The sequence below is a fragment of the Garra rufa genome, chromosome 21 (genome assembly GCF_049309525.1).
Source record: "Garra rufa chromosome 21, GarRuf1.0, whole genome shotgun sequence".
NCBI lineage: Eukaryota > Metazoa > Chordata > Actinopteri > Cypriniformes > Cyprinidae > Garra > Garra rufa.
The window spans coordinates 25,005,741-25,017,842 of record NC_133381.1 but is presented as its reverse complement, the minus strand read 5'-3'; the positions used below and the strand labels follow the sequence as shown (position 1 = coordinate 25,017,842).

Sequence of the window (12,102 nt, the reverse complement as noted above, 5' to 3'; positions counted from 1 at the left end):
CAATGTAATACTTCAGTGTTTACTTTAAGTATTTTTTCAAGATATTGACCTTGTGATCTCCGAGACACCGAACATAACATGAAGGTTATGCACAATAGTTAAGGGTTACCACACATGAGGTTTAACAAGCATGTCTCACAGTGCAGCACAGCATGGAAACACATTTGTAGATGGAGACTATATTTAAACCAGCAACCCACTGACCCTGCCTCGTTAATTCAATAATTTGTTAAGTCATTAATTTTCATGTCATCCTCTCACTGTTTCCTGTATACTTATCTTGCCATGAAGCAGAGCTTCCCCAGAAGCACTAACACATGCCTGCATTATGAACGGGAGAAGTAACTACACATAGCTTACAGACACACACAGAATCACCAAGTTTAGCTGCCATTCAAGCCGATGACACAAGCACACATGCGAAATACGAAAAGCATCTTGCGGCTCTATGTCCATGAGTTCTCCTGTCACAACACGTTTTATAGTTTCAGATGTGAGCTAAAAATAAAGGCAACCCCATGGAGTGTTTTATTCAAAAGGCTTCAATTCCGAGACAACTAGGGAAAGAACAATAAAGGAACCTGCAACATTAACCACATCATGCACTGCTAGTAGGGATGCATCATTTTAGTATGGTCAAATTATCCAAGTAATTATCCAAAAAAAAAATGACCACAGAAATTGTAACTGGCCAATCAAAATCAAGCATTCCAAAGAGTCACTTATACCAGTTATAGTAAAACTGTACTAGAATTAAAAACTGATCTAGAATTTTAGTGGATGTCAATAATTGTTGTGAAAAAAATGTTCATATCTATAGTTGTTATCTAAGTCAAAAGTTTACATACACCATGCTGAATCTGCAAAATGTTAATTATTTTACCAAAATAAGAGGGATCATACAAAATGCATGTTATTTTTTGTTTAGTACTGACCTGAATAACACGTGTTGTTACCTGAATGATCCACAGCTTTTTTGTTTGTTTGTTTGTTTGTTTGTTTAGCTCATGAGTCTTGTTTGTCTTGAACAGTTAAACTGCCCACTGTTTTTCAGAAAAATCCTTCAGGTCCCACAAATTCTTTGGTTTTTCAGCATCTTCTGCGTATTTAAACCCTTTCCAACAAAGACTGTAAGATTTTGAGATCCATCTTTTCAAACTGAGGACTCATATGCAACTATTACAGAAGGTTCAAATGCTCACTGATGCTTCAGAAGGAAACACAATGAATTAAGATTCGGGGGGTGAAAACTTTTTGAATTTGAAGATGAGGGTAAATTTAACTTATTTTGTCTTCTGGGAAACATATCTCGTATCTTCTGTAGCTTGCTGAAGAGCAGTACTAAATGAAAAAAATATGATATTTAGGCAAAATAAAAAAAAAATAAAAACACATTTTCAAAAGTTTACCCCCTCTGCTTTCAATGCATTGTGTTTCTTTCTGAAGCATTTGTGAGCTTTTATAAATTCAACTATTATTTTCTCTTGTGGACTATATATGTAAATATATTTTATGTGAAATATCTTATTCAGGTCAGTACTAAATAAAAAATAACATGCATCCCTTTTAATTTGGTAAAATAATTAACATTTTGCAGATTCTGGTGTATGTAAACTTCAACAGTACTTTTTGAAAGCCAGCTAAGAAAAACAACATAGCTACTGACCTAAAGAAAAATTACATCACATCATGTTCTTCCAAAATTGGACTGATGGCCTCTAATTAAACTACAATCAATGCTGAAATTGCTAATATTAAAATATAGCGAAATGGTCATGAATAATTAAACAAAACTCCACTGTGTTAAATTTAGATTTAGAGTATTTTTTTAAGTCAGGTCACTGAACTGAATAAATGATGTTGTAAAGATATTTACGGGTAACACAGCTATATGAGAAGCTATAATAAACACTCAGCATGGAGCACAGAACCCTTCAGATCCCCAGTTAAACGCGCTGTCTATCAGCATAAGTGCAAGATACAGAGAAGGCTGATTCTGCCAGTCTGAGTTATTTCTGTAGAGCCGGTGTTTGAAACTGCAAATGAATGCTGCACCCTGCACTTACATTGACAGACAGCTGCATCTGGGAAGCTTTGTACTGCATCTGCTGCTGGCTTATGTAATATGTTTAAAATGGGCATCTTAGAGTCATTTTAGAGAACAGCTTAGATAATGGATGCATATTTTGTCAAATTTGCTCTCTCGCAGTCACACACACACACACACACACACACACATTTGCACTGTAGCACTGGAAGCAGTCTTTGATTCCTCAAGCTTTTCTAACAAAAGCTACACAGACAAAGCCAAAGCCTTCCACTGCTAACACAACAGCATCAATTACTTCTCAACTGGACTAAGGTGTGAATTTCATTTGAATTCGTGTGACAACAAATGTGAATTTTTCTTTACAGCACTGATAGATTGTAATACGTTAGCCCTGATATTGACTAATTATGTTATGGCTGATTACCAATAAATGAATGATAATTAAATATCATACTATTTTGTCTAAATAAATAAAAGTATTAATTGTTACAAGCAAATTCTGGCTTCACAACACTATAATGTAGCCTATGTTATAAAAATGTATATTCACTTTGTGATTCGCAAAAGAACACATTTAACAGTGTTATTAAAGTCTTTTTGAAGCATTTTTAAAGATTTATTACAAAGACAATCTAAATGTAATATTAATGGAAATGTACAATTAAATATCCAACACCATCTAATTCTGATAAATGTATCTGAATTGTTATATTTACAATTTCACAACATTAAGTAAATGCAAAATTGAGGAATTTGTTACCCCAAATATTAGTCTTACCCCAGATTAGTGGTCGATCAATTATCAATTCTCAGAATTTCACCTTTACTTATGGGTAGATGTAACCTAATACTGGATGATTAAAAACTGTATGAGTCTACACTACTAAATGTTGTTTGAGGTATGCATATTTAATCTTGCATGCAAAACAAGAATATATAATTAGCCGTTTTTAACTGACTCCAGTTGAACTACAGCCAATTATAAACAAAGACAGTACATAGTTGTTTAATAAGTCATGATCAATGTTCAAGAAGGTTAAATACACTGTTAAATAAAATGTTAAATAAACTTGAGTAGCCTCGTAATAAAAGTTACATTCATGCCAAACCTATATAAGAAAATGTTCGAATTTTTGTTGAATCCACTTGAAACACGACAGGTGACAGTGTCACGCCTTCTTCTCGGCAGGTGAGTGATGTAATGCTGAACTCTGCATCCCGCACGCCGCCGCACACAGGCTCGTCAGAGTAGAGTATACTTTTGTTTTCTTCTGCACGTTTCAAGAAACAAGCATGCACAATTTACCGAACGTACCTTCTTCCACGCTGACATTCTAGGTATTCCTTGAGCTTGCAGCTACATGGTGAGGATGGCAGCGAAGTTTTGAGAGTGCATGTGCTTAGCAGTCGCCGCCTCGCGGGTGCAGATGCGGCGGTCCCTGGAGCTGCTGTAGCTCTTGTCCACGCCGCTGGATGGCGGAGTTTAGGAGGCTGTACTCTCAGTCGCCATCATGATGAGGTCGGAAGTACGACAACGCAAAGCAGCAGAACGGCGGGATTTTCTTTCTCTGTTTTATGTCATATATGTGCGGTTTTCTTGCTATAATTTAAATCCTGGTTTCATATGAAATGTTTAAAATAGCAAGAAATTAAAGATGGATAACTTAAGCTGCGTTTTACCATTCACTGGGTGACCCACTGTTTACACATGTTCGAAAAGTATATTGTAATTATAACAATGGTGTGTCATTTTATATACGCTTGAGGCGGAGAAAGGTCGTACATTTCATCCGCTGATATGTCAGTCAGAAAAGAAGGTAAGAAGGAAGCTCTAAATAACACTATTTTTAAATGTTTACACTACCCACAGAACCTTGTAAGCTACACGTGTTTTTTTGTTGACATCCTTCTACTCAAGGGCTTGACTATAAACGAGCTTCATTTTGGCTTCCATGTTTGGAATATAAAAAGTATAATGAACATTCTAGTTTTGTGCATTAGGAATTGTCTGGTTAGACATGTCAAAAAATATATATATATATACATATGTGTGACCCTGGACTATAAAATCACTCATAAGGTTCAATTTTTAAAAATTGAGATTTAAATGTCATCTGAAAGCTGAAAAATAAGCTTTCCGTTGATATATGGTTTGTTAGGATGGGACAATATTTGGCCGAGATACAGCTATTTTAAAATCTGGAATCTGTGCAAAAAAATCCAGATATTGAAAAAATCACCTTTAAAGTTGTCAAAAATAAGGTTCTTAGCAATGCATATTAATAATTATGTTACAAAAATTATGTTTTAATATATATAGGAAATGTACAAAATATCTTCATGGAACATGATCTTAATATCATAATAATTTTAGCCATAAAAGATAATTCAATAAAATCAATAATTTTGACCCATACAATGTATTTTTGGCTTTTGCTACAAATTTACCTGAGCTACTTAAGACTGGTTTTGTGGTCCAGGGTCACATATACAGCCAAAAATTATTCAAACACCAGATATAATTTTTGATATTATCAAAACCCAAAAATTCTTCATGCAGTGGACTACCAGTAAAATTGATAAAAATTTGGGACCAAAAATGTATTTTTTGACACTTCGACCTAACCATGTTTTGTTACATTCCTTTCTATCAAATTTAACTGACATTATCAAGATGAATTTGTTCTGACATAGTTTAACTCTTGAATTATTGTCATATTTTACTATAATTTTCTAAACTATAGCAACTATAAACTGTGGCAATGAATAAGGTGTCTGAATAATTTTGGTTTGACTGTACATGTCCTAAATTAGTATTCCAGTCCAAGGTCCTGCAAAGACTGTATCCTGCAGCCCAAGAAAAAAGTCTGCGACAACCTGCTGCCCAGGAACGAAGCATACTTGCATCTGTGCCACCTGTAGAAAAACCTCTGTCCACCCAACCCAAGAAGTCAGGTCAGAGTTTGCTTCATACTTGCTTAAGGTAAAAAAAGAACAGATCACCCAAAAATGAAAAAATGCTGTGTAAAAATGTCTTTACAAGATAAAGATGAGTTTGTTTCTTCATTGGAACAGATTTGGAGAAATTTACCATTACATCGCTTTCTCACCAATGGATCCTCTGCAGTGATTATTTTATGTTTTTGTCAGCTTTTTGAAATCTCATTCTGATGGCACCCATACAGTTTAGAGGGTCTATTTGTTAGTTAAGTGATGTGATTGTTACAAGGATAGTTCACCCAAAAATGAATATTCTGTCATTAATTACTTACCCTCATGTTCCAAACCTGTAAGACCTTCGTTCATCTGCAGAACACAATTTAAGATGTTTTTGATTAAATCCAAGAGCTTTCTGACCCTGCATAGACAACAGCAAAACTGACACGTTGAAGGTCCGGAAAGGTAGTAAGGACATTGTTAAAATGTCCATGACACTTTAGTGGTTTAACTGTAATGTTATGATGCAAATTTCCAAATTTCCTTTTTGAAAATTTGTGCTTGTACTGTATGAAATTTTAATTTAATGTCACAAAATATTTCATTAAAAAACCAAGCACCTCCTTAATTCTTTCCACAGTCGTAAGTCATTTAATTCAGACTTGGAGAATTGTAGCATTACAACGCTTTCTCACCACTGGATCCTCTGTAGTGATTATTTGATTTTGTGTCAGCTGTTTGAAGTCTCATTCTGACGGCACCCATTCATTTCAAAGGATGTGTTGGTTACTAAGTGTTGTGATGCTACATTTCTTCAAATGTGCTCTGATGAAGAAATAAACTCATCTACATCTTGAATGACCTGAGGGTGAGTGCATTTTATGTGCAAGTTCTCAATTTTCAAGTATTGTTTTAAAGTTTTAACAAAGGGGATTGTCTGTTCTTTCTTTTTCTCTCTCTTTTAGGCAATGAGAAGAGTACAGCTGTGCAAACCAAAAAGCTCTACACTGTTCTTCCTCCTCCTGAAGGCTACCTCATTAATAGTAGGGAGGATTTGGTCACACCATCCAATCCAGATCCCACTGAATCAGAGGACAGCCCAGCCGGTGAGTTGTTAACAACCCTGTTGAATGTGATTAATAACACTTCATCTCTTAGATTAAAAACAGCACCATCCCTCCCTTTATTTGATTTCTCTTTCAATCACGCTCTCCAGCAGGAAATGGAGATCAGTAGTTGCCTGTAAATAATCTTGACAAATTATTAGTCACTGTGGATAACATTAGTCATTCTGTAGCTGTTTGTTGATATCCTTTTAGATTTTACTTTTGAATTATTTAGACTTATCAGTTGTGTTTCTAAAGTTTTTTTTTAAAAGAGATTGTGCGTCTCTTGTTGTGGATCCAAATAATCAAATTATTTGATTCAGTGGAGCATATTATTAAAGGGATAGAAACCCTAAAATTAAAATTCTATCATTATTTACTCGCCCACATGTCGTTCCAAACCTGTAAGACCTTCGTTCATCTTCAAATTAAGATATTTCTGGTGAAATTCGAGAGTTTTCTGACCCTGCATAGACAGGAACACAACTACCACATTCAAGACCCATAAAGGTAATAAGGACATCGTTAAAATGTCCATGTGACAATGGTTCAATTTAATTTTAATGTCACCCAAAAATATGAAATGACCAAATTTTTTCTTCCCACAATCATGAGTCTTTTAATTCAGGTGCAGTGTTTGTGGTTTGGCTAGTGTGCATGTTGTACTCCTCTCCTCTTTCTCTAAAAAGCTCTGCAGATTTCCTCCTCCTACTGTCTTTTTGTTGCTATTGATCTGAATAGACCTCAATGGACCTGCAGAGCAGCAATAACTTCGCTCGCAACTCTGTCTCACACACACACAGTGTCCATGTTATTGAGGCTTCACTCGTCCCTCCTTTATTACAAGGCGGTCTCATTGTATGAGCTGTATGCTGATGAGTCTTTGCTTCCTGCGGTGTGTTGCTCAGATGTGCGGCCAGTTTGTCGGTTCTGAATACAGATGAAAAAAAAATCAATAGCTCAGCACATCTCAGTGTGTTCGTATAGTCCTGAGGAGCTTAACTACTACTGCAGAAAACTACTGAAAGGGCAAGGGTGTGTGTGTGTGTGTGCGATCCACTCTGGTAATTGCCTCTTATACAGTATGTGCACATTTCTTATAGGATGCTTTTTATTTGAAAGCGTCTACCAAGAGCATAAATGTAAATGTAATGAGGCTGTAACTGATGTCATTCAGTTGTTATAGTGAATTTATTTAAATCCGTTCAAGCCACTTTAAACCTCTTTCTCCAGAGAATGGAGCCTGATGCCTGTCGGATTTGAAAACCCTTTGTAATAATTCTAATGCTGTGAGAAAGTCCATAATCCTCTTCATCAATGAGCCATTTTTGGATTTTTCAGATGCTGATGACCATGAGTTACATAAGAAGAGGAAAAGGAGGAGAAAGAAAAAAGAGTTACTTGTTACCACAGAGGAAGTATCCACCCTTCCAGCAGAGGGCGCACATCCCAGTGATAAAGGGGACACTGGAAGCTCAGTCAGCACAGAGCAGCTCAGCAAAAACAGAAAGAGGAAGATGAAGAAAAAGCGTCACAAAGAGAAAGTCCTCGCTCTTGGATTGATGCCTCGAGCAAGAGCTGTTGAATTCACATATGCACAGAGTGGAGAAGGAAATTCAGAGGAGGTGCTCGATTTCCTTCGTGCCACACTGAAGATCTACCTCTCGGATCGCAAATCCTCTGGTATGAAATGATACTATACACTTCAATTCTTACTTTTTCTATCCATCTTGTTAGTTTTCTGACTTCCGGCTCATTAGCCGCTATAGGGAAATAAAGAGAAGAATAACAACGTGCAGTAAACTGTAAAACTTTGCACTACAAACCAGTGTGTGTTTATAATTATGATAATACATTAAAATGATATGGTAAGACACACCAATTTACAATATCAAGCAGCGAAATGAGCTGTTTTGTACAGCTAAAAAAAGCTGGATGCGGATTACAACGGATACTAGACACAAGTTTGGAATTGGTACAAGTTTTTATTTTTATTCCCATTATTACAATTGAAACTAACAGATTATTACTTTAATATATTTTTAAATTTCTGTGATGGCAAAGCTACATTTTCATCAGCTATTACTCCAGTCTTCAGTGTCACATGATCCTTCAGAAATCAGTCTTAACATGCTAATTTGGGTTTGATTCTATAAAGAATGTAACGTTCAAAAGAACAGCATTTGTATGAAATAGAAATATTTTGAACAATATAGAAATGTAATGCATTTTTGTTGAATAAATGCAATGTGTTAATTTATATAGCCTAAATGCACATACAATAGCAATACAATAAACATGTGTGTTGGTGGTCTTCTCTTTAGGCTCCTGTGCAGAAAGCAGCCCCTCTCTTTGCGTCACTGCAGCGGAGGCTCTGTTCTCTCGTCTCTCAGGCAGGACGCTGCCCCCTGCTGAGATCTCTAGGCTGTGTGGACTCAGGGTTGTACTGATGAAGAATGAAGAGCAGTTAAAATCACAGCTGCAAGAATTTAGAGATGCAAGCACATTACCTACAGGTGAGTGAGGGTGCTTGGATCTCACATGTCTGAACATCAAGCATACATGTTTTTATTATTACAAACAATAGAATACAACTCAGAGAAATAACTAATAATATTTTTTTAACATGACTTCCTTTACCCATTGCTTGATCTTACTGCCAAAAGACTTTTTTTGCACTGTACTAAAAATATCCACAAATACATTGTCGTTAAAAAATACATTGTCAAACTATTTCTTTAATACTTTCATGTGTCATAGCTGAACAAAAGTGACAGTAAAACGCAAAACATATTGCTACTAAAAAAAATACATGTACACTACAGTCAAAAGTTTTGAACAGTAAGATTTTTAATGTTTTTTAAAGAAGTCCCTTCTGCTTACCAAGCATGTATTTATTTGATCCAAAGTCTAGCAAAAACAGTACAATTTTGAAATATTTTTACTATTTAAAGTAACTGTTTTAAAATGTAATTTATTCCTGTGATCAAAGCAAAATTTTCAGCATCATTACTCGAGTCCTCAGTGTCACATGATCCTTCTGAAATCATTCTAATATGCTGATTTGTTGTTCAAAGAACATTTTTATTATTATTATTATCAATATTTAAAACGAGTAATTTGTTTTTCTCAGGATTCTTTGATGAATAGAAAGATCCAAAGAGCAGCATTTATGTGAAATAAAAAGCTTTATTTTTTGCAAATACTTTTATTTAGGAAGAATGCTTTAAATTGATCAAAAGTGATAATAAAAACATTTAGAATGTTACAAAAGATTTCTATTTCAGATTAATGCTGTTCTGAACTTTCTATTCATCATTTTTTGAGCAGCAAAATCTGAATATTAGATGTCTGAAGGATCATGTGACTGGAGTAATGATGCTAAAAATTCAGCTTTGAAATTACAAGAATAAATTACATTACTTACACAATTACACAACTTATTTTGAATAGTAAAAATATTTCAAAATATTATTGTTTTTGCTGTACTTTGGATCAAATAAATGCAGGCTTGGTGAGCAGAAGAGACTTTTCTAAAAAATCTTTTGACTGGTAGTGTATTTAAAATAAATGCTGTTTTTTTTAACTTTCTATTTATCAAAGAACCCTGAAAAAACATATCATGGTTTCCACAAAAGATTTCAGCATTGATGATAATAATCAGAAATGTTTCTTGAGCACAAAATCAGCATATTTTATTGATTTCTTATGGATGATGTGACTCTGAAGAGTAGAATAATGACTGCTGAAAATTCATCTTTGCCATCACAAGAATATGTTATATTATAGACATTTTAAATTGCACTAGAACTGTATTTTGCTCAACTAAACGCAGCTTTGATGAGCATAAAACACTTTCACAAACATTAAAAAATCTTAACTGGATGCAACTCAAATATATGAAGTCATGTGGCAACAACATAGCATACTACTGTTTTAAATGTTTATTGTGAAAGCGATAGTTCACCCAAAAAAGAAAATTCTGTCATTAATTACTCACCCATATGTCGTTCCAAACATGTATGACTTTCGTTCATCTTCAGAAGACAAATTAAAATATTTTTGATGAAATCCAAGAGCTTTCTAACAATCCAAATATCTTAATTTGTGATCAGAAGATGAACAAAGGTCTTACAGGTTTGGAACGCCACGAGGGTGAGTAATGACAGAATTTTAAATTTTGGGTGAACTATCCTTTTAACTATGCAGTATGCAATGTATATTGTACAACATTCCATAAGTAGTAAACTAGATATTTGATTCCCAACAATATATATATATAATTCTGTTTTTACAAAGAATGCCTCCATAGTGTTTTTGCTAGCATGACTTTTCATGTATGTATGTATGTATGTATGTATGTGTGTGTGTGCATTTGTGAAGTCAGATTAGGCCTTAACAAGATGATCAGTGTTTTACTGAGGAGCCACAAGCACCCAGCAGATTCAGGACATTCCACACAGGTGTCCATGGTGACTCCTAAACATAGCCTCCGTCTCCACGACAACCACCGAACATACCATTTATCCATTTTTTTCACCCATACGCCATTATTTCCACCAGTAGTTGCAGCAGGTCATTGACCCTGTTACTCTGTTATTGCAGCAGTGTGGTTTTCCTCAGACTTCCTAATAACAAAAAACTGTATGGAAATACAGATTCAGCGGTCCATTTCACTAAAGCAATTTATTATTATTTAGCAGTTATTTGACCAGTTGGCTCCCATAGTGGTTTTAATGTCTTTTACAGGAGAGATATCAACCAAATTCAGACAGTAGAAAATATAAATTGATAAAACCTTATTAGAAAAACACACATAAATTTACCACATGATCATTTCTTCCCTTTTTTGTTTTCCAGATGAGGTTTCAGTAGTCTGCACTCTTATTGAGTATTGGCTGGCTGAGATTCTGCCCATGCAGAGACAGCAGAGGACATGACGCCCCCAGATTCAGCGCCTGAGAGGAAAATGACTGTGAATAACCAGCAGGTCTCTGATTGTAATATCTCATTATGAAAGAGATCTTCAGTCATGCTGTTTTATAGTCAAGGAATTCAAGAAACTCAGGATCAATCAGCTGCAGCAACAATTTGGATTCCCTTTGAAGACCCAGAATGATATATATTTCAGTTTATCTTGCCTTCACATGAATAATTACTTAAGAAAAGTACATTTTTACACGATCTCTGCTACTCATTCGTTCTTTGTACGACACTAGGATAGTCTCAGAGAAGTATATTTCTGCAAGACAAACACTAAAGTATTGTTATCGACTGTGACGCTGGAGCTCAGCTCATTATGAGCAGTCTGCAGTTTAGCCTCTTAGCAGATAATTATCTTAACATCAGAACGTCAGCAGCCCCTCACTGATCTCACAGCCTGTTTGGATCATGACATTTAACCTTTTGCACAGTAGGCCGCTTGTTAACATCATTTACTCAAAACAGTGTCTCATTTATGTTTTCTTTTTTTTTTTTATCAATGAGCGACTTTGGGCCATAAATGTGTGACAAGCCTTTGTGAACATCAGTGTGACTACAAAATGTCTTAAAAATATTTATCAAAGTTTTAATTCAATTTGTGAATGAAAAACCAAACGTGTGCTTGTTTTCAGTGATTGCTAGATATAGCTACGTGCAGTGCACTACATACTACAATCCATTTAAACTGATTCAATGGCTTATCCATGACGTCAAGGAAGAATGACTTTAGCTATACAGGCAACTCTAGACTGCGCCATGTGTGTTTGGGCTTATCTGTGACACAAGGCAACCCACAACATAGACTTGGATGCCATTATAGGATCACATGGATCTGGGTTGGCTCAGACTGAGAATAAGTTTTTCTTTATTGCTTCCCATTAGGTTACAGTGTTTGGAAATAGCCCTGCTGTTTCTCTCAGAAAATATTTCCGTACACCAGCTGGAATATGGGGTGGAGGACACAGCAGGTGTGATGGTGGTATTACAGCAGCTGAAAAGAACAAAATAAAATTGCTAATCATCGTG

The 12,102-nt window shown here is 35.3% G+C and overlaps 1 protein-coding gene across 1 annotated transcript; it reads left to right on the top strand.

The window, feature by feature from the left end:
• Positions 1-3,577: 3,577 nt before the first annotated feature.
• On the top strand, positions 3,578-12,102 carry erich1 (glutamate rich 1). Its single transcript, XM_073827414.1, has 6 exons — positions 3,578-3,867; positions 4,865-5,005; positions 5,953-6,093; positions 7,435-7,776; positions 8,418-8,609; positions 10,954-12,102. Exons 1-6 carry the CDS (start codon positions 3,849-3,851, stop codon positions 11,031-11,033), a joined length of 915 nt encoding a protein of 304 aa, XP_073683515.1. The 5' UTR covers positions 3,578-3,848; the 3' UTR covers positions 11,034-12,102.

Coding starts and splice junctions, on each gene's coding strand:
- erich1 (XM_073827414.1), top strand. Junction 6,094..7,434: donor ATCAGAGGACAGCCCAGCCG/GTGAGTTGTTAA, acceptor TGGATTTTTCAG/ATGCTGATGACCATGAGTTA. Junction 7,777..8,417: donor CTCGGATCGCAAATCCTCTG/GTATGAAATGAT, acceptor TCTTCTCTTTAG/GCTCCTGTGCAGAAAGCAGC.